The sequence below is a fragment of the Phaenicophaeus curvirostris genome, chromosome 8 (assembly GCF_032191515.1).
Source record: "Phaenicophaeus curvirostris isolate KB17595 chromosome 8, BPBGC_Pcur_1.0, whole genome shotgun sequence".
NCBI lineage: Eukaryota > Metazoa > Chordata > Aves > Cuculiformes > Cuculidae > Phaenicophaeus > Phaenicophaeus curvirostris.
Genome location: NC_091399.1, coordinates 2298453 through 2321799, shown reverse-complemented (window position 1 = coordinate 2321799; position 23347 = coordinate 2298453). Strand labels below are relative to the sequence as shown.

At 43.0% G+C, this 23347-nt stretch overlaps 2 protein-coding genes across 2 annotated transcripts in view; one reads left to right on the top strand and one right to left on the bottom strand.

Moving 5' to 3' along the window:
* The window catches only part of LOC138723184 (tRNA wybutosine-synthesizing protein 3 homolog), a 299594-nt gene that overhangs the window by 3598 nt on the left and 272649 nt on the right, over positions 1–23347 (bottom strand). The gene's annotated exons all lie outside the window — the stretch shown is intronic.
* Positions 3246–6939, top strand: LOC138723250 (quinone oxidoreductase-like). The gene is made up of 5 exons (XM_069862182.1): positions 3246–3356; positions 3473–3580; positions 4572–4735; positions 5501–5552; positions 6769–6939. The coding sequence occupies exons 1-5, from the start codon at positions 3246–3248 to the stop codon at positions 6937–6939; spliced, it is 606 nt and encodes a 201-aa protein (XP_069718283.1).

Below are 23347 nucleotides of genomic sequence, written 5' to 3'. Positions count from 1 at the left end.
CTGGAGAGATGTCAGCTGTTACCCTTTCCTTTGCTGTCTTGTCCAGCCCTTCTCATCTTTCTTGCAAAATGAAAATATTCAATAAAATAATCAGATTCATATGCTTTTTTTAAGACATGATGGCATAAAAGAAAACTGCTGAAGTAGCACTCTCCACTTTCCTTCAAAAATTGAAAACTACTTAAATGTGTTTGTGCAGAATCTCCTCTGTAAATGTTCTTATTTTAAGTTGGAAGCTGGTCTTTCTGAACAGCTAAGTTAGTAATTCCTATTTTCTCTGGAGCGCTGCTTTTCCAGAAAGCATCATCTCAATGCTGCCTGATACAGAACTTCAACCAGTGAAATGCGTGGTTTGATACAGCAATTGTCACTGTGGTGTCAGTGAGGAATACATTTTTTGTATTTCACCCTGTGGCACCTGCTAATGACTCTTATATCACTGCCCAAAGACCAGCAAGCATTCGACAGAAACTGAGCTTATTTCACTTCTGGACAGGACAGCTTTCATTTTGAACAGAGCCACGGCTTTGCAAAACCAAGGCTCACTTCATCCGAGATTTTCATAAATCATTTTCTGAAAGTCAGTGTTCTGTGACAGAAGCAACACCTATTCCTGACTTCTTGAGAAGCTATTGAGACGTGGGGATTATCTGACTTCTGACCATACAAAATCAGTCACATTTCATATTGGCTGCATTTACAACTACGCAGGGAACTTGGTCTTAAGCTTAAAAGCATTCTCCTAAAAACAGCTCTTGAGAATCTGTTAAGTAGAGCAACTAGAGGACAGTTTATTTTTAAATTAGAGTGCTGATTCATCTCAGTAACAGTCATAAAAACACCTGAACATTTCTTTCCATTTACGTGCCATTTTTATCATGACATTAGGAATCCTGCATTACATAAATACAGAAGTTGTACCATAATGTCCTCTTACCACATCGTCTTTGTTACACATTTCATGTGTTACCGTGAGCCAGGTGCAGATTTTCTTCTGGATCTCAGACCTGTTTATATCCTGGAGACAGAGAGAAAGAATTAAAGTGGCACTACAGATACATGATCTTTGATTTTGTGTAAAGAAAACAGTCCTTCATCATAAATAACGTTGCTTTTAAAAAAGCGTGTTTTCTCAAGGTACAAAAATATATTCATATAGGAGTAGTTTAAAACGTATTTATCCATGCTCCTCATGGAAGAACGGAATGTAATCCAGAGGGACCTGGACAGGCTGGAGAAATAGGCCTGGGGAAACCTCATGAGGTTCAACAAGGCCAAGGTCCTACACCGGGTCAGGGCTATCCCCAGATTCCCCAGTTCTAGAATCCTCAACATAAGAAGACTATGGAGCTGTTGGAACGGGTCCAGAAGAGGGCTACAAAGATGATCAGAGGGCTGGAGCACCTCTGCTATGAGGACAGCCTGAGAGAGTTGTTGTTGTTCAGCCTGGGAGAAGGCTCTGAAAAGACCTTCTAGCGACCTTACGGTACCTGAAAGGAGCTACAAGAAAGCTGGAGTGGGACTGTTCACAAAAGTTTGTGGTGACAGGACTAGCTGCAGTGGATATAAACTGGAGAGAGGCAGATTTAGGCTAGACATAAGGAGAAATTTCTTCCCAATGAGGATGGTGAGGCACTGGCACAGGTTGCCCAGGGAAGCTGTGGATGCCCCATCCCTGGAAGCGTTCAAGGCCACGTTGGACAGGGCCTTGAGCAGCCTGGTCTGGTGGAAGGAGTTCCCCGCCATGGCAGGGGAGTTGGAACTGGATGGTATTTAAAGTCTGTTCCAAAGCAGACCATTCTATGATGTTATGATCCCGAGGGGCAGAGCTCTCTGTACGGGCTGTGCTGCTGCTGCTTTCCCTGCTTCCCCCACTCTCAGGCCCTGGGCCCTGCCCCATTCCGCAACTGGTTTGTGCCGATGAGTCTGGGGTTCCCCAGGTGCTTGGAGCCACTGGGATGATGTCTGCCTGCCTGCAGCCACTCCAGCCAGTACCGGGCTGCTTCCAGTCCTCTGAAGGTGGCCCCATACTAGGTTCATCACCGGGCTGCAGAATAGTTTATTAAAACTTATGGGTCCATTTTTTTTCTGAGCAGAATAGAAGCTGCTTTTTGGTTTGTTATCACAACATATAAAAGTGACCTGTACTGCAGAAATTGCTTGGCAGAGTGGATTTTTGCCACGTCCTAAGGGAAATCTTAGTAGTGTACATCCCTGTGACCAGTGCTCTTTCTGGCTTGAACAGACAACCAAAACTACGCAGGCTTCTTACAGACTAGAGTTAGGAAAAAAAATAATGTTGAAGTCAGGTCCTTGTGAAAGCTGTAATCATCTTTGGGAAAAGCCTGCCTGTGTCTGCAGCCCTGAAGTTCCATAACTGGAGCTGGCCAGCAGTGGGATCTCCTGATACCTATAAGGTTCCTATGTGCCTCTGCTGTTCCGTGATTTTTTGCTAGGTCACAAGTAAAGTGCTTCTCTCTGAGTGGATCAGCTTCCTGACAGACCTGTGTGTAACTGTCCTGTGGTGGGAGTACCGTGCTCATGGTGGTTTGTTGGAGCCCATCAGGAATGAGTGTGGTTGGAGCAGTTGCACCTCCCTGTGTTGATAAGCTTTCCTTGTGTCCAGCAGTGCCTGTGAGCTGTGAGCTGCAGCACAGGGCTGTCACATACAGATGCAGTTGTGGAATTAAGGACTGGAATCTTAAATGTCTGCATTTCAGTCTTTCCTGGCTTGTTTTAATGTTCTAGGGGTACCCTTGTTTGTGATAGCTGATTAATAGACTTTTTTTGCCTTTTTTACCTGGAGGTTTGACAGCCTGCAGGAGCGGGGACTGGAATGTCACTTGGTTAGACAACCCTGTTGGCCTGTGTGTAGCAGGCTTTTTTTTTGGCAGAGTGTAGCAGTAAGTTGTAGCAGTTTTCCCCCCAAAGTGCTGTATATCTGTACAGATGTGACAGCTCCTGTTCACAGGAGCTGCTGTAGAAACATTGCTATGGGAAAATTATTTGCATGTGGTTCTCTTAATACCCATAAAGCCCTGCAAGTGGTGGGGTAAATGTTCTGCGTTTTGCAAGTTTTGGGAAAAAAGCCCAAACCAACTCTCCTTCCCCCAGTTTAAATAAAGAGTGAAGCTCTGTTTAATCTGTTGCTTGGCAGGTGGTTGTTTGATTTCTTTATTTTGAAAATGCAAAATAAATTATGATGGCAATACCATATTTTTTTTCCTGCAGATATTCTGATAACTATGGCAGCCACAAGAAATCTGATGAGAGCTGTCAGAGTTTTTGAATTTGGTGGCCCTGAAGTGCTTAAAATCCAGTCAGACGTCGTAATTCCTGTTCCAAAAGAAAATCAGGTATATATGAGTTCTGTGAACAGAAATAATGGCATTGAATGATAATAGGCGTACTCAGAACAGAATGAAGAATACAAACCAAAACTTTTCATCTTGAATATGTAGTTTTTGATCAGTATATTCGTTCTGGGACTTATGCTAGAAAACCAACTTTACCCTACACTCCAGGCTCAGATGTGGCTGGTGTAATTGAAGGGGTTGGAGAACATGTTACTGCATTCAAGGTAGGTGTAGAAAATACAAACATTTTTAATTCACGATTGTTTATGGGATCATCTTTGTGGGGTTGCTCTGCTGCTAATCCTGTTTCTATTGCTTTGCTGGCTTTTTTCACCTTTGCCAGCTAGTGGCAGCACACAGTGGGGTCACCCTGACAGTCCAGAGAGCGAGCTGATGCAATCCGTGTGTGTGCCCCAGACAGACATCCCAAAAATGCCGAGTGGCCAAGCTTGTGCATTTGCATGCTCGAGCTGCTTGGCAAACCATTGCACTACCCTGCAGCAGTTACTACCCGGTGTCCGCAGACATGACCCACCCCATCCACATGCTGGATGTTTATGGAGGTCACCATGCTGGCAGCAGAAGACTCAGAGCTGTGTATCTGTGCCTTCTGTGGGCCCTGGCATTGCTCTGCCAGTGGCCAAGGGCCAGGCTGGGTGCTGTCTTGGCCCCACAGCTGGTGTTGTGCCACGGCGCTGGGCATACATAGGTGACGTGCTGCCCGCTGTGCATGTCCACATCGCCTGTGGGATTTTGGCTTGAGCCGGCCCTTCTGCAGAGCAGTGGCAATATTGAGGTGTTGTAAGGTTTATTAAGAGAATATCTCTTTTCCACGTTTAAGCAAAAATAATTGAGAAATGTTTATTTTGTGTTTGTGAAAACTTTTTAGGTTTTGCATTTGGAATCTGTGTTTGGAATTCTCTAGTGTTCAGGTTCATTAAGGTCAATATTAATGAGACAGTAGGTTTGTGTGTTACCCTCTAGAGCTGGGGTTCTAATTATGACACTTTAGGTGTATGAAATGATATGGTTTGTATTGCATGGATTGTATGTATTAGCATTATAAAAATCCTCTCTGTGACAAATATAATCGGTTAGTTTTAATAGGAGAGCTGTTAGAAATCAGCTAAACATCTGTGAACTGGTTCTTAAACTATATTAAAGAAAATATAAGCGAGATGATTAATGTCTCTATTTTTTTTCCCTCCTTTCTAGAAAGGTGACAGGGTTTTTACCATTGGTACGATCTCTGGAGGATATGCAGATTATGCAGTTGCTGCAGCTAATAAAGTGTTTCCTTTGTCGGATAAACTGGACTTTAAACAAGGAGCAGCAGTTGCAATACCCTACTTCACTGCTTATCATGCTCTTTTCCAAAAGTAAGGTGTCAAATCTAAGTTTATCCATTTTGCTTATGAATATTTAAAATATTGAAGCCCCTATTTTCCTTGTCCTCTAAAATGAGAGGAGATCAATGAGTGGAAATGTTTAAAACTCTTAAGTTAAATTTGTTATGCTGATGGCATTGTCATATCATTGTCACCTAGAAGCTAGCAACTGTGTTCTCCTGTTACACATTTCTTCTCAAGAGAACAGGCCTGGAAAGGCTTCTCCGATAAGATTCTCGTAATAAAATGTATAACTCTCTCTCAGTGCTAATTGTTACTTTAGCCAGTGAAGAACAGGAATAGTTCTAATTTCTTCTTCTAATTTCTCTTCTTCCTGAGCCTCTGTGCCAGAGAGGCTTCATGTACAGCCCTGTCTGTGCCATAGGGCAGGGTAATGAGTTAAAGCCAGGCTTCATGTCAGCTAGGTGAGAGCTTAGGTCTGGACATCTGGTTTAGTTTGATGGAACAAATTGTTAGAACCAGCATGGTTTACTTTTATGTTCTGTAACAGGTGAAAATCTTTAAGTTCAGTACCAGACCATGACTTGCTGCTAGGTGCACAACATAACTGTGCAGTACGTAAATTTATAAGTGATATAGTTTATTTTGCCTCCAGCTGATTGTACCTGTTTAGCCATAACATGAATTGGAAATCATACTGTGTGAAAGATGAGATTTGACGTTGGTTTATACAATCTGATGCGTAACGGCTGTGTACTGCAATCTTCATGCCAATATTTTCTGTTTTCCACTCAGAGGGCATGCCAAAGCAGGAGAGAGCGTGCTAGTGCATGGAGCCAGCGGGGGGGTAAGTATTTGGAGAAGGCAGCTTATAAGAAATGCTGCTTTCTGTCTTTGCATCTGCTTTTGTCTGTGGTATGATTTATGGTCACATTTATATCAATTAGTGGATTAACAAAATTAGGTTTCTGTTTCAGATGATTTAGATGCTTTTTTTTTCTGGAGCGTGTCCAGAGAAGGGCGACAAAGATGGTGAAGGGGCTGGAGAACAAGCCTTACGAGGAGCAGCTGAGGGAACTGGGGTCATTTAGCTTGGAGAAGAGAAGGCTGAGGGGAGACCTCTGTAACTACCTGAAAAGAGGTTGTGGAGAGGAGGGAGCTGGCCTCCCAAGTGACAGGGGACGGGACAAGGGGCTGTGGCCTCAAGCTCCACCAGGGGAGGTTCAGGCTGGACATCAGAAAAAAATGTTTCGTGGAAAGGGTCATTGGGCACGGGAACAGGCTGCCCAGGGAGGTGGTTGAGTCACCATCCTTGGAGCATGCGTTTTGGAACATATCCTGTAACTGTGGCTGCTGTGGGAGCTGCTGAATCGGTAGCCTCCGGGAGCTGACCAGCTGGGACTGAATCCTGGGCAGGCAGTGTCTGTGTTCCCCCATCTTGGTCTCCCATGCTGTTGCCATGACACAGAGCAATGCCAAGAGATGGCATTGCTGTGCCTGGATGACCATTGGCTCCAGCACCAGGTTTTTGTGGAGGCATCCAACACCTCCAAACGTCCTCTGGAGTGCAGAGCTGATACGAGACCCAGAGAATTTGGTTTCTAAAGGAATAATTTATCTGGTTGTGCAAGGTTCATAATGTTAACAAAATTTCTGCTTGCAGGTTTTCTTTGCAGTATGTAGTGCTGGTATCAATAGCAGATGATTCTGTGAAGGCAAGAATTGCCTTGGCTTTGTATCAAGTATCTATGGCCCAGCTTTAACAAACAGACTGCATTCTACGTGGATTTATATTAAATGCTGATATCTCTTCAAAAACCCCACAAAGTTTTACCACATCTCTGTAAATATCTTTTCTTTATTTGACTGATTCTAAGGTGCAAATAACTTATAGCTAAAAAAATGTTTCCAGGCTAATTTTTAATTGGTAAGTTCCAATTTGCAGGTGAAATATATGAAATCGATGCTAAGAAAGAAAGAGAAAAAAGACTTAATTACTTAATTTTTCCTTTTTGTGTTTTTTTTTTTTTTTCCTTTTCTTCCCTCCCCCTTCATCCCCTCAGGTTGGAATAGCAACATGTCAGATTGCCAGAGCTTGTGGTTTAAAGGTTTTGGGTACAGCAGGAACTGAGGAGGGCATGAACATAGTCCTGAGAAATGGTGCTCACCAAGTATTTAATCACAGAGAAGCAAATTACATTGATAAAATTAAGGTAAGCATGTATCAGGGCTAGGTGATTCTTACTAACAGAATGAGCAGTCACTTGCAGAAGTTTTTTTAAGTAGAGTTTGAGGTGGAGTTTGAGGCCATTCTCTCTCATCCTGTCCCCTGTCACTTGGGAGAAGAGGCCAGCTCCCTCCTCTCTACAACCCACTTTCAGGTAGCTGTAGAGAGCAATGAGGTCACCCCTCAGCCTCCTCTCCTCAGGGCTAAACAACCCCAGTACCCTCAGCTGCTCCTTGTAAGCCTTGTTCCTTCTGCGGGGCTTTGGGCTGATAATTGTTTTACTTCGGCCCTCAATACATTCTTTTAAAGCAGAACAAATTGGGCTTTTTTGGTTTGTGCGTCCATTCTGTGTGTTAATTTGTGTCCTTGTACTTGGCTTTATTAATTTATTACTTTTGGGAGAAAAGAAGAGTTGTCTCTAGCAACAGCAGTTTGTTTTCATGAACAGGCAGTTAAGGTGTTACCTAGGAGCGCAGATGGTACCGAAGGGTGAGCGAGCACCTGGCATGCTGCTGGTCTCAAAGGGTGGGAGGTCAAGATGCCCACATAAAGCAGAGACAGACCTGGGAATGGGATGCATCTGCCTCCCAGGGTCCCCTCCTTGTGCCAGCGGGTGGGGAACTCCCTTCATGTACTAAGTTCTTCAGGGTGTCCAGAGAGAACATGTGCTCCATGCGCATGATGGTATTTGGTAGACTTCCTTGGTGCCTGGGGAAAGGAAGTTACCTGGTTTGGTAACTCGCTGTGGCTGCCCTTGGGCTGGGAATTGCACCTGCACCTCATCCTCTGGAGTGCCGAGTCGGTCTAACTCTTTGGTGTCAGTGGGATACTCCAGGGGGACTTGGGACAGGTGTCAGCATGGCCCGCTCCGGCTGCACTTGCCTAAAGTCTGACAGGGGAGGATGAACCAGTCAGTCAGCATGAGCAGGAACTGGGCAGCAGCTGCTAGTGGGCACAGACTTGCAGGGCTAGATGCTGCTTCTGCACACAGTTTGAACCCAAGCTTGAGCCAGTGCCCGGGTGTTCAGTGAGGCTCTGCTTGTGCTGCTCTTCTAGGCAACTGAGGCATTCACCTGGGCAGAGAGCTTGGGTGTCTCTGGGAAGTCAGGCTCTGCCAAAGCCTAGTGGATGCCCTTCCATTCTTTCCAGTGGTTTCACGGGTTTTGTTTCAGGCCCAAAACATTTCCTCATTTTCCCCAATACTCTCTGAACTTTGAGTTTAATTCAGCATTTTTAAAGACCAGCCTGTTCATAATTTAAATGAGAAAACGTGTGCAGAGTTGTCTTTGAAACTAAAGTTGCTGTGTCACCGTGCTCAGGTGGGAATTGTGTTTTGACTAGTTACATGGTCCATGAAATATTAGATGGAAGGGAGTAAATGAAGAGGAGTTGGATTGAGTTTCTCCTCTGCCTCTGTATGCAACTGCCAGGGCGTACTGTAAGTCAACATTTAGCATAATTGATGTAATCTGGTGTTTTCAAATGCAAATGGTTTTAAAAAGTAATGTAGAACAGTTGCTATAGTGCCGGTATTTGATCAACGTGCATAACAGGGTAAGCTAAATTGTTTGTTTAATGTAGAGCCATATTTACAACAATGGCTTTCAGAAAGAAGTATCAAGGACGTGTCGTCCTTGTAAAATGTGAGTCATGCTGATTAAGCAAAACTTACATGTCAAGAGAAAAACATTTTGAGGGAGTAGTCAAGATAGAACATAGCTGTGCAAGCATGATAAACCGCAGCTTCTGCTTATAAATGTAACCAATCATGAGATAAGCTTTTGCAATATGTATGAGCTAATTAAACACTGTATAAAAGAAGCAACCGTAAATCAATAAACTGAGCTCTGATCACCAACCATAGTGTGTTCAACTCCCTCCGTCGCTCTCCGGTCTCAACAAATGGTGACCCCGACGTGATAAGGGTTAACGGAGAGAAAACGGAGTTGATACCCGGGTCCAGTGGAATAAAGGACGACCAAAGTGCTTCTGTGATAGCACCGGGTCCCGAGGGGCGAATAACGCATCAGCCGGAGGACGCTGCGAGGACTGCCAGACTGAGCTAAGCCATTAAGGTATAGATCTATAAATAATATTTAAAGAGAGATAAATAAAAGAAAATAGAAATAATATTTAAAGAGAGATAAATAAAAGAAAATAGAAAAATGGAAAGGCAGGCAGCGTTAACCCTATTTACTCAATTTTTGAGACAAAAAAGAAATTGATTTAAATAAGGAACTTCCAAATTTGGTAGCTTATGGGGTAGTGAAAGGATGTTTTATCAATCCAAGTACTATCCATGAACTATCAGAGTGGAGGAAGTTCGGGGATGTAATATGGGAGGCTGTATTAGATGACGACAAGACTGCAAAAAAGTTAGGAAAACAATGGTGGGTTGTTCATAATGTTTTATTGCAACACGCTACGGAAATAAAAGCTGCAAAATCCGCTCATGCTGCAAGTGCAAAAAATCAAGAGTATCTGGATGAGGCATCGGTGGGACCTCCGCGTTATAAGACTCTGGTAATGCCTATGTCGAGCAATGACCATGTTGCCCCCTCCGCACCTTCTCAGGAAAAGGAGGATTTTTCAGAACCTCCTCCGCCTAGCGAGGTCTCTGTTCCCAAAGAGCAGCGGCAATCGCTGGGATCGGAGGTAGCGGAACAACTGCGGAAAAGGGCAGAGTGTTGGTCGAAACTTGCCGCAGAATACATTACGCAGGGGGATAACGAAGCGGTTGAGTCGCTGGCCTTTCCTGTTATATACGAACGACGTGATAATAATGTATTGGTGTGAATGCAATAGATTGGAAGCTGTTATCACAGCTACGAGCAACTGTAGCAGAGAGCGGATTGCAGGGTGAGCCCACGATACAAATTTTAGAATATTTGTTTGAAAACAATACCATTATGCCATCAGAATGTCGGAATATAATGAAATTGATTTGTACCCCATCTCAACAGTTATTATGTGGGGCACATTGGCAGGCGGCAGCACAAGAATCAGCGGCCACGCAACGTCAACAAGGGGACCCGTTATTTGGTATAACGGTAGAAGCGTTATTAGGAATCGGTCCATATCATTCTATTGAGGCACAAGCGACATTAGGGCCAGATAGACTGCGAGAAGCAATGAGAATGTTTCGAAAAGCATTAAGTTTAGTCAAAGATGTGGGAGGAGTATCAGCTTATATGAGCATTAAGCAAGGACAAGAGGAACCGCTAGGAGCATTTATAGATAAACTGATTGCTGCGATAAAGAAGGCAGGAGTAGCAGTATATATGCATGGGGCGATATTAAAGCAATGTGTAATACAGAATGGTAATACCAAAACGAGACATATGTTGTCATCAATGGGTGCCAATTGGACAATAGAAGAGGCCTTAGAAAGAGCAGCTAACATGCCACAAGGCCAGGCCGTGTTTGTTGTGCAGGCAATAAAGGAAGTGGGAAGTCAGATAGCTGAAAAACTAAAAGAGGGTTTGAGAGAGGGGCAGGAAAGTAGCTCACAAATAATGGCAGCATTAGCTCCTCTGAGGTCCTCTTCAGCAAATCCTGCGCCAAGGCCACGAACCACGTTACATTGTTACCGGTGTGGACGCAATGGACATACCCGACGGGAATGCCGAACAAAATCTGTCTGGTGTAACCACTGTAATAGCGGCACTCATAACACTGCAGTCTGTCGACGGATTCCGGGAAACGGTCAGAACAGCGCGAATGCCAACAGCCGCGCCGGGACACAAATAGCTGCAGCAACGGTCTGCCCATCCAACCAGCAGGTCTACAACCCGCGACCAGAGGGAGTCTCAGATTGGACGTGGCAGCAGCAGTAGAGGGCAACATTATAACTTCGCTTCCACAAAAAGTTCCAACTGGCATAAAAGGACCTATTAAGATAAATGGACAGGCGATAGGGGCTTTGATCTTGGGCCGATCCTCTGCATCAATGCGAGGACTCTTTGTGTTGCCAGGAGTTATAGATGCTGACTATAACGGAGAAATTCAAATAATGATCCAAGTACAAGTTCCACCACTGAAAATAGAAAAGGAACTCGATGGATTCCAGCTAAATGGGTGAAGCCGGCTCTGCATGATCAAGATGTGGACAATCAACATCTATCTTTGGATATCTTTGACAACAACGATCATCCAGTCGCACTCGTTGTGGACCAGGCCTCCGCGTGAAAATGTTTGGGTAACCATTGCCAACATTACCAACCAATCATCTATCTGTCTCGCCTTGGGATCAGTAACGTCACCATTTCGTACATGTTTAATAGGTACCCCCACATGGAGACCAGAAGAATTTAGTGGCTATGTAAACAATTTGACTTTGTTGAACTTTACAGCGGTTCATACAACAGTATATGTACCCGGTCTATACCCTAGACAAATAGATGGTGGTTGGCAATGTCAGCTAATATTGGGTTTGAATCAGACACTGATTAATGAACCTGAAGAACTGGAATTATTTGGTAGTCTAAATACCACCAATAGTACTAACAATGGAGGATGGTTTAGTTTTTTACCAAAAAACCACAGTAACTTTCACATAAAGCGTGGTAATTGGCCTTCACTATCTTCTGTTTTAGATCCCGGAAGTGTACAAGAGAGTCTTTATGGCCATTGTAATGCTAGCAATGTCACCCAACCACATAAATTACCACCGGGAATATTCCTTATATGCGGTGACAGAGCATGGAATGGAGTCCCAAGTAATTTACAAGGAGGACCATGTTATATAGGAAAACTGGTATTATTCTACCCCAATATCAGTTCACTATTGTCATGGAGTAAGGCACGAAAAAGGCGGTCTGTACATGAACTAGATTGTAACGAAATAGGGAGCCCAAAATTTTGGTCAGAATTAAGAGGAGTGATTACCTCAACGCTTTTGCCAGGCGCTTCAGCTAATAAAGCTTTAAGTTTAGCCAAAGAAGTAGCATGTTGGGCGAAAGATGAAATAAATCGTACATCTGAAGTTTTAGATTTGTTATCTCAAGATTCTGTTACTACACAACATGCTATGTTAGAAAATAGAGCAGCAATTGATTTTTTGCTTTTAGCACAAGGACATGGTTGTGAAGAATTTGAAGGGATGTGTTGTATGTCATTAACAAACAACTCTGTATCGATACACCGACGCATTGCAGAAATACAAGAACATTTGCATGACTTAAAGGAAACAACCGGGTTTGACATATCATCTTGGTTTTCAAAGCTTGGTATTGGACCTTGGCTCCAGGGGTTGTTGAAAGAAGGTTTACGTTGGTTAGGCATCATCATTTTAATATTGATAGGCATGCAAGTTGCCATTAAGTGTGTATCAAAACGTATTAATCAAATTGCACTAGCAATGCCTAAAGAAAACGGGGGAGATGTAGAGCCATATTTACAACAATGGCTTTCAGAAAGAAGTATCAAGGACGTGTCGTCCTTGTAAAATGTGAGTCATGCTGATTAAGCAAAACTTAAATGTCAAGAGAAAAACATTTTGAGGGAGTAGTCAAGATAGAACATAGCTGTGCAAGCATGATAAACCGCAGCTTCTGCTTATAAATGTAACCAATCATGAGATAAGCTTTTGCAATATGTATGAGCTAATTAAACACTGTATAAAAGAAGCAACCGTAAATCAATAAACTGAGCTCTGATCACCAACCATAGTGTGTTCAACTCCCTCCGTCGCTCTCCGATTTCAACAGTTTAAAGTTTAATTTATTGTCGGTAGGCTACTTGGGCGATTATTGTGAAACCCCAGATAAAATTCCTGTAAATTCATGATCTCCTTGCTTTTTTTAAATTTTTTTTTTAATCAAATTGTTCTTTCTTCCCCTGAACATGCTGTTGTGTGTGGTGCCCTGGCCTAATAACAGACATTTTTCATGAATCGTCCCATTGAAAGACAGGCAAGAGAGGTACAGTGGCATTTAAATTTAAAGCCAAAGAAAACCAGAGAGATCAATCTCTTGTTGTGTAATTAAAATATTTCCTGCCCAGAGAGCCTGAAGGTCAGGCTGAACACTATGCAATGTGTGGCTGAGTGTGTGCATTTAACAACGTGAATGGATCTAGACTATTAAAAACTTCAGCTGACTGAAATGTATTTTGTTGTTTGTCCTCTTTCCAGAGGGTGACGTACGATAAGGTTGTGCTAAGAACTCTTAAAAAAGGTATCTGCTAGTTACGGATGCTTCTGGTTTTGTGTTTAACTCTCATATCTTGGGTTCAATTTTTTGAAGCTCTGATCTTTGGCAGCTAGGAAGTTGTAGCTCTGTTGGCATTCCAGAGGTGCAAGGCATTTCTTGTGTGGAGCAGGGGAGGGCCTTACTCTGACAATCTACATGATCAGGGTCTCTATGTTTGTTGATTTGGCGGATTTTCACCAATAAAGAGAAGAGAGATGCAGTTTGTTCACTTTGGATTGCTCAGTGTATGCATTAAAGACAATCTTGAGTATTTTAGCATGGGAACTGGAAAATACTCGAGAGGTTCTTGCATTTCATATTGGACCCATGTTTATTGCTCCAAATACAGAAAAGGACTTTTGCATAACATGAGGGGTCTTTTGAGGGGCAAAGATTGGCAGCAGGTAGTGTAGCCCAGCCACGCTGGCTGCTACGACTGCCTAGTCCCAGGACTCTTTTAGACTGAGCAGCCCTTCAGAGCTGTTGTGCTACTGGCTAGTCAGTCTCGTTAAAATCTTGAGAGCATGGTGTGGCAAAAGCCTTGGGTCCTTGGCTCTGAGCCGTGCAGGCTGGTACCGAACTGAGCGATGGGTTGCCCGGTGTCTGTGCTTTCTAACCCAGGAAGACCTGGGTTCTCAAGAGAGATCCTTCATCACTTGCCTCTTTTCTGACACCTGGGTCTGGAGGGGGACTTTCTTCGGTCCTGCCAGTGCAAAGCGTGCTCTCCACAGAAAGGCTGAGGTGGTGAAGAGGTGGTAGCTGGCTGAGGCTGGAGCAATAGTGATGGAATTTCTGCAGACACAGGAGTCTGCTTGCTGCCCCCACTTTGGCACAAACTCTTCGCTTTCCTGCAGAGCGTGTTTGGATTTTATTGAGTTTGAGGAAATAGGCTACACAGAGCAGATCTGCTGATTTTTGGTAAAAGGTAATAAAGTAAATGTAAAAATGTAAAAATGTAACACAGTAACTGTATTTAGAGAGCAAAATTGTTCTCATCAATGCAAGTTGCACTTCAAACTATAGCCATGTGGGGCCAGCCAGCAAAACCGTAATGCCGTACCGTAGGCTTCCTGGCCTGTAAATACCATGGAAGTTATGAATCTTGCCCTGCACAAGTTTTGTGCAATTGAATTTATCAATATGTTTGTGGGATAAACATTCTTGTCTGTCTGTTTAAATAATAGCCTGGAGTCACTGTTGTGTTCACACAAATGCTCCCTGAAATGGTTTAGGATGGTTCCTAATGTTGCTGTTGTAGATTGGTTTTCCTGAGTTGTTTGTGAGTTCTATTTGTGTAAAGGCCAAATGGAGAAATGCTTTTTGAGGCAGGCTTTTTTGTTCATGAGCAAATTAGTGGTTAGCCAGACAACATTGTAACAGATACGTAGCTGAATCCCAATTGAGAAAATTGTTCAAAACAGAAGGTTATATTTAAGCCTATTTTTTGACATCTGCAATTGAAGCAACCTAGTTTTCTGTATAGGTGTTCGAAGTGGCAAATTTGATGTACACTCCCTCTGATGGAGGGAACATTAAAGAAGGGGAAATTGCTGTTAAAATAAAAGGTTGGAAATGTGGATACAGAAGGAGGCTTTGGCTGAAAACACAAATAAATAGTCCCTTCATCAGAGCAGAATTTGCATCCCAGTTAATAACATGTCTGCTAACTTTCAAGGCAGTGAAAATAATATGGAAACAGTGTTCTGTCTTGAAAATATATTTTGGTGCTAGCAGTTTCTGTTAACCTGAGTAGACGGAAGAAAGCAATTTTTTTGGTGTTAGAGACCAGACAATAATGGCTCAGAGCTGGCTATGAAGACTGCAGGAAAATTCTTTTGTAGAGATAAAGTTGTATAAGTGATCTGTCTGGAGCTGGGATCTGGATTAGGTGGCTTCTGAAGATCCCTCCCAAGCCAAGTTATTATTATAGGTCTTTGCGCAAGCTGCCAGAAGCTCTATCACTGCCATGCCTACCACGAGTTGGGAGGCGGGAGGAGGAAGGGGAGCATGAGGTGCATGGTAGGGCAGTGCAGTGGTGCAGGAGTTCTAGGACATCCCCCTCCCTGGAGATGTACCATATACTGCACTTCTGACAAAGCCCATGGCTGGGTAGCAAGGGAGCTGGAGTCCATGCCAGTAATCCAGCTCCAGATGTTGTATGATATGGTGATGGCCTGGTGAAGGTCACCTGAGGAGGCTGTTGCGAGAGTTGGTCTTGGAGGAGACTTTCAGAGCTGGGCTTTCTTGGACCCTGTGCCTCAGTGGTGGGATGCTGGTCAATGCTGAACTGCTGTATCTTACGTAGAAGTCAGTTGTTTCTGATAGGAACATTCCACAGACAGTAAGATCTTGCTTTTACATAGTCTAATTAGCATTTATCTGACAAAATGTTGGGCTTGATTCATCAAGATAGCATTTTGTGCAGCAAACTATTGGGTAAGTATATATAACTTAAGCTGTAATAATTTGACTATCAAAGGGATTACATGTATCTATATTGATTTTATTTCAGATTTATTGGAACCTACAATAGCCTTACAGACAAACACCTGGTTGGATATTTCAGCAATGCCAGGATAAGACGACATCTTGTGAGATCAGGACTGGTGAGACTGAAAAGTTTCCTTTTCTGAGAAAAAAAAAGAGGAGAGTTCTTTGTTTTGTTGATTACCACAGATCTCAAGGAGTGGAAGAATAATACCTGAGAAAGAATACTGGCAAAATGTTCGGAGGAAGGATCAGCAAAGATACGCAGAGGAATGCCTGGCTCAGGCCATGTTTCAGAAGATCCTTGATATGGAGGTATGCATTTACTAGGGATCTGTAAGCCTTTTCAAATACTTCCCAGCAGACAGACAGAGGCTATTGTCTCATACCAGTCTGTTTTCTGTAGCTGTGCCCTCATGCTCTCCTGAAAATGTATCTCCTGCTGGGAAGAGGGACAATCTTTGTACTTGGCGTCCCCCACATGGAACCTCCACTGGCCTCTAGCTGTTAAACCATACTGCCATTAGAACAGACACTATCTTGGCTCACTTAATGCATGCTGGCAGTTGTCAGATTCTGGGGTGACAGTCACAGGCTACTTTGCTTAAAAAATTCTAATAAAACCAAAATAATTTGAACATGGTTATATATGTTACCTGAGTACAAGATTTGGTCACATTCCCACTACGTATCAAGAGTGCAGCTGGTCCCTACAACTTTACAAATGCTCAGTTGTTCCCTTTCTGATATTAATACACATGGATGTAATGCAAATGGATTGAGTCAGTAGTAGTTTCATAGCTGGGCAAAATGAGGATAATGGCCAGGGAGCAGGTGAGCGATAAGCAGAACAGAAGCAAATGCTCTTACATTCACTGACATCTCATAATGTCTGTTAATGAGATTTCTTTCTCTGATATTGATAGCATCATCATGAGCTGGAAATGAAAAGGAAACTTGAAAATTCTGTGAAGAAGGTGAGAGGGCAGGTAAGCAAGGTAAGGCTCGAACGCTATTGAGTACTGATGGGACTTGCTAGTTTTGCCCTGTGCTAAATAACAGCCCTGAGTCAGGCCAACGATTCATTGAATCAAGCATCCTGTCTCTGTGGGTTATGGAAAAAGTACAAGGAACAAGCAAGTAGAGGATGATCCTGCCCCAGGTTACCTCTTCTAGCTCTATCGAATGGCTCAGGAGCTCCCATTCATAAACATGATTCCCTTTGAATCAACTTATTATTTTGGTTCTGCAGTATTCTTAGTTGTGGAATTTAATTGCAAGTTGAATAAAATGGTACTTGCTTGAATTTCTGCACAATAATTAATGTATCTGCTGTCTGATAATTCTGTTTGATGCTCCATTGTTCTCATTATGAAAAAAATTAATAACTATTCCCCTTTTCCAAGACATTTGTGATTTTACATGTGTTTTTCATATTCCTTCTCAGTTTCCCAAGCTGAAGACCCTCAGTCTGTTTTCAGTTGTTTGACTTTCCTCACGATGTTTATCTGAACCAGCATGTAACTAATGAAAAGAGTTTGGTGTTGTGTGGGTAGAGCTTGATCCTGTAGTTGTTACAGTAGTGGAAATCCCAGAGAAGTCAATGGTTCTCCCTATGAAGTCACTTGGACGCGTATGGGAAAAGTTGTCATTTTGGCTGATGTGTCCTCAACATCCTATCTCTTCGTTAGAGCCTGCATTGAGAAGCACGCGCTGAGAAGCTAGCTGCTTCTTTGAGCAGTTAAAGAACAGTTTTGAATCTTTTTAATTTTAATAATGCATTTGTGAGCAATTAATCAGGTAAAGAAAGGAGGAGATTTTAATGAAAAACACTGCTCACTATGATAAGTGCAAAAGCATTATTTACTGACTGAACTCCTGCTGGTAGAAAGTTGCCACTGTGTAAGCAGTGACCAAGGCACCCTATTAAGGGATTCTGGAGTTGGGTACTTTTGGAACATAAAGCAAAACTGCTTCCTTCAGTGAGAAGTGTAAAGGAGACTCCTGCAGATATACGATCTGTGTCTTTGCTGTGATGCCACGCTAGGACACAGGAACCTGTCTGCAATTAGTATTGTAATTTAATTCTCCCTTCATACATTCAGTGAAATTGGTTGAGTAGCTAATCTGAAAGGAAAGGAGAAAACCTGATGTCTGGGCAAGGGAGGATAAGAAATGTAGCTATCTATGTCCAGGAGGGTAATCAGCCCAGTGTGGAGCTCTTGAGAAGAAAAGGCAGGGAGGGGCACTGTCAGAGCAAGGAAATGGCAGATGCACTCAGATTTTGAAAAGAAAAAGACCTTCGACTAAATCAAGAAATGGGAGATCTACAGAAATAGGCAGAGGAATTGAACTTGGGGAGATGTGCAGCTGTAGAAGGCTGCAGGGGAATCAATCAGAGACTGGAAGAAGTCTTTTCCCTCATCTCTCTCTCATTCCTTAAGCAGGTGTTCAATTGGATCTGGGCAATTTGATTATCATAGCTGTCTGATGAAAGACAGAGGGAAGGCAAGCTCAGACATTGCTGTTAAGGATATTTAGCACCTCAGAGACATACATTTCTGTTCTTTTTGGTGGAAAAATCCAGAAAATCAGTGGAAGGTGCTAGCTCTGTGTACACCCCACATCCACCACTCGGTCCACAAAATCATTATAGGCCCCATCCTTTTGTGGTGGGAGAACCATCTGGTCAGTCACAACTGGTGAGTTTCACCAAATGCTCTATACGCTATAATGTAAGCATGCGCAGCCAAAAGTGTGTACGTACGCCTATGACATCTCTGCCTAGTGTAAAGCAATGATCACCCTGATTGTTCTACATGAAGGCTTCGTCTTGCCCGACTCGAGGCTGATTTCCTTTTTGCAGGATTGTGTAGTTAAAAAGAAATCTCCAGAAGCTGAGGTTGCAAGAGTGTCAAATCAGAACCTAGAGAAAAATGGCTTTGCTTTGTGATAAATCTACTTTAATATTTCCTTTTTGTCTGCCTCGTCACCCAAGGCTAGGCTGGTATCCTTACCATAAGTATTGTCAATGAATACTGTGGCTGCAGACAAGCTTACACATGTTATAAAACCCTGACAGCAAGGGAGATTTTTTAGAGAACAGAGTTGAAGGGGCGAAGTAAGACTAAAGTTCATTCCAGTTCATGCTTTGGAGTGCTGGCTCAGAAATTTCTTACTCTGTTGATGGGAAGAGAAGGAATGTTAATATACTGTTGAAAAAGAATGATACTGAAGTCCAAGGTCAACTATATAGCACAGTTTTATCTGGTTCTCCATTTCTATAATGATAGTTGGTGCGGACTGAAGAAAGTTGTTCAGTCCTGAATGACCTTCTCCTCTCCATCCCATACAGAGGGCATGTAGGGCTGTAGTTGATGATCATGGTGAACATCCTTCTCGTCAACACCAAGCCAAGGAGTTTGCCTTTTCCAAGATGGTGATTTAACTCAGTTAAACAGGTTTTTTTTGGGGGGGGAGGTGTTTAGCATTTCAATGCGGTATTCTGAAGAGTATACAAAGAAAAGATAAAATAAAAAGTCAGAAAAGTGTTCAGCATTGAACAGTTGTGCTTTTGTGGTGTAGTGTCTGAATGTCCATGTGGTGAAGCCACCGAAACAGCATGCTGCTACAGTTCCTTTCAGTTCATTACATTTGCTTCAAGGCTTCACTGTGAAGAGACAGTAGCAAAAACTGTATTTATGGCCAAGAATTCTTTTGGATGCTCCAGTTTGTGGATACTCAGTTAGCGATGCCTAAAGTGGTCTGGCTCTTTGGAGGCAGTCCAGGAAATTTTGTTTCCCCAGGATACCTGAGAGTCACTCATCACTTCCAAATATATTGATCAGTGCTATTTTTTATTTTAAGATTCTACTCTGCACTGGAAGTGATCCACTGAGATTTTGTAGCTGTTTTCTTTTTCCTTTTTAGACTTCTTGGCAACCAAATACGGCTCCAGGAAATACGCTACAACCTCTTCTCCTCCCGCCAGTTTGTATCTCTGCTGCCATTTGGTCTGCACCAAAGGCAGCTCTAAACAAAAGCACCACACACTTGAACCTGATCAGCAGTTTGCCAGTGGGGTGAGGCTGGATTTCATTCTGGAGGTAATGCAGATTCATGGAGAGTTTTATAATAGTGCTTTAGTACTGCAGTTCGCAGAACTGCATGCTGCAGGCAACACGCCTTCCAAATATTTATCAGCTTTTATTTAAATGCTCCTTTTTGATCTCTGTTTAATTTTCAAGACATTGTCTTAGTGGTCTAATGCCCAGTTTTTCATCACAGTCCGGAAAAATGTGGTGACTTGTCTTTTATAGTCTAAAATCTCTCTGTGTGCAAATTTTTCTACCTCTACATAGGTTTTCTTTTATGTAGAGAGGGAAGCAGCCATCTGGGTAAGATCAAGAACTCAGGAATATTTTCACACAGTCTTACAAGATTTCATCTTCATCTACAGCTGAAAAGTATCCAAAAACATCTTTCTTTTTTTACCATTACTACTACTAAATCACACTAGCGGGTTCAGAGAATGAGAGCTTTTTGGAGTAGACAAACGTGATCTTAATATGCATTCAGTTTCTTTCAGGTGAGATTTGGACTTGTCTTCTCTTCTAGGAAAAGCATTATGTAATTGACTGTATGATAGGAGTTCCATGGGAATGGAGGATGTTGGATCTGTGACCACTGACAGGCAGAAAATGCACGAACAACTTTGTGCTGCTGTGCATCTGTTCCATATTATGATGGTCATGATCTTCCCTCCAAGAATTTGCTGACACTTCCAAGGCCTTCTATAATTATGGGTGATTTGGGTTGTTTCTTTAATGCTCACAACAGACAAAACCGCTAAATCAGTCATAAAGCATGAAGATGATGCAGAACTCGGATCCAGAGCACGCAATGTTTGCAGAATTTATTCTCTAGAGATGTTTTGCTTTTCAGGGCCTTGGTCCTCTGTTTGCAATTCATTCAGAAGGAGGACTAAACCTCTGCTACAAAGGCAAAGAAGCGTTTTGAACAACTTCTTGTATAATTGGTGCCAAATAATGTTACTGTTGGAAGATTCTGGCTGACTGCTTTGGAATTTGCTTGCCATCTGAAAGAATGCAGCAGTGCTGTGGGGTTGTGCAGTATTGCGCCCGCCTGGAAGCAGAACTCTGCATGGTTACGAGTAGTACGTGTTTAACAATGACGTTGTCTAGATCTATAAGGGCCACATTTTCAAGCAGCCTGTCCGTTGCTTTGCAAATTAAACCGAAGAGGTTTAGCGTATAAATGTTTTCATAAATGTAATGGCAAGCACCAAGTGAGGAAATTGTTCTAGAGGTATGAGTGTTACTAATTGTAAAGAGCAGTCAAACTATGAGTAGTTCAATATGCTTGGTAGCTATTTTTTGTGTCACCTACTTAACCTGCTTAACATGTTTTTGCAGGGGGAGGAGTGAGTTAAGACTTATGAATTCAGTGGAATATGTAGCTGGTATATCCCCGTATCAACTCCCACTCATCAACACTCATATGACACCAGTGCCACCTCCCCCTCTGCAAAAGGGAGACGGGAGCGTAAATGCAGTGAGAGCAGTGAGAACTAGGATGCTCAGAGGCAGATTATTTCATCCCACCACTGCAGCAAATGACACAGGGCAGCTTTTACCAAAGGTGAGTTATTCCTGTCTGCTTCTCTGTTTATTGTTACGTTACCTTCCCTGTGGGTGTATTTGCCTAAAGCTGAAAGATGTGGCTATCTAGTTTGCATAAAGATTCACTGAATTTTTGAAAGAAAAAAAAATTATAACTATTAAAATACATAGCTGCCACCCTCTTCTCTGTATACTAAACCATTGGGTGTTTTTCATCAGCTGGGGCTAAAAAGATGCTTCTGTCTTAGTTAATCCTTCTGTCTTAGTCAAGATCCTGCCTCTGACTGTATCTGGTGCCAGAACTTCAGCAGGATGGGGGAAATGCTGTGAGTGTGTGAAAACTTCTTCTGTTCCACTCCAGCCAGTCTTGACTGCTGCAAGGAAATTGTAGGAACAATTGGGGGAAACAAACCCAGGACTGGGAGAGACAATCAAACTTGGTCCCTGCCATTCTGGGAAATTCAATTTCTAGCGACTATCCACTTCTGACTGCTGCTGAGCACTGCATTCAAATTTTCAGTCGTTTGCCTCTCCTCACGATGTTTATCTGAACCAGCATGTAACTAATGAAAAGAGTTTGGTGTTGTGTGGGTAGAGCTTGATCCTGTAGTTGTTACAGTAGTGGAAATCCCAGAGAAGTCAATGGTTCCCCCTATGAAGTCACTTGGACACTGTTGCCTTCAGAGGCGTTGCCTTCGGAGTCGTGGCGACCTGGTTCAGGAACGGCACGGCGACCAACCCCAGGCCGCTCGGTCCATGAGCTCACAAACACCAATTTGGTGGATGGCAAATGGCGTTTATTGATACGTAACACAGCCTTATATAGCTTGGGTTTACGATGTCACTTCCGTCCGCTTACAGCATGAACTAAATGCTACTGGCTCTCCGGAGGGGGTCCTACCTTTCCGTACATCGCGAGATCTTCCGACCGCCAGGCCTTAACTACCTACATTTCCCCCCTCCCTATGCTTAACGAAATAGCCAAAAAAATATACAATATAAAATCCTAACAATATAAAATCTTAACAAATTTAAACAAATTAACAAATATAAAAATCTTAACAAGTCTCAAATATAACATCAAATGTCTAAATTTAAAATATAAAGTCTAAAAAGTGCAAACAACAGTTTCATAATAACAAACATAAGGCACACTTGGGCCAATGGTATCTTGAATGTAACTGGATGTAACGCTAACCAAATACGTTCGTAAAGCAATTGTTGGTGTTACTACACAAAGTCATCGCAGCCCCTCCCCATGGGGGCTGCGTTGTCGTTGTTTGGATTCTGCCGGTGTGGAACTCCCAGGTGCAGGCAGGGTGCTTGTTGACTTGTCGTCTTCTCCTGCCACCGGGGCGTTCGGGTTATAAGGGCATCTGATAATCCGGTCCTGTGGACAGAAACTCACAGTTTTCGTTAGCTTTATCCTGTAGGTCTGGTTTAACAGACTTAAGTGGACACCACTTAATTTTACCATCTTTCTTGACAGCAGCATACCCTCGCCGTGTCAGGACTAGCCTCCACCCTTGTTCCCATTCTCCCAGCTCATTTCTAATTATGGCCAACGGGCCTTCCTCTAACACTCGGGTGGCCCAATGTTTTTGGGTGGGGCTATTTACCTCTTCCCCCCTGGGGAATTGATATAGTGCTAACAAAGCAGTCGCTACCAGGTGTGCTTGGTCTCCCAGGGGAACGGCATTGACAAAACCTTCCGTTTTTGCTAATACCTCCAATTTAGATTTCAGCGTTTGATTTGCTCGTTCGACTATGGCTTGTCCTGTGCTATTATACGGGATGCCGTGTATTAAGGTGATACCCCACTTCAAAGCAAATGCCTGGACTGATTTGGAGACAAAGTTCGGACCATTGTCCGTTTTGATCTGATTAGGGACGCCAAGCCATGCCATAGCCGTCAGCCAATGTTGGATGGTCGCTTTGGAGTCGGTCTTAAGGTGTTGCGTAGCTACAATGACTCCGCTATATGTGTCTATGGTTACTGCTAGCCATGCTCGAGGTTTCAGCAACTGACAGAGCATGAAATCCGTCTGCCACACCTCGGAGGCCTTAAGGCCTCTGGGGTTGACTCCACTGGACC

Coding starts and splice junctions, on each gene's coding strand:
- LOC138723250 (XM_069862182.1), top strand. CDS start 3,246: ATGGCAGCCACAAGAAATCTGATGAGAGCTGTCAGAGTTTTTGAATTT. Junction 3,581..4,571: donor AACATGTTACTGCATTCAAG/GTAGGTGTAGAA, acceptor CCTCCTTTCTAG/AAAGGTGACAGGGTTTTTAC. Junction 4,736..5,500: donor TATCATGCTCTTTTCCAAAA/GTAAGGTGTCAA, acceptor TTTTCCACTCAG/AGGGCATGCCAAAGCAGGAG.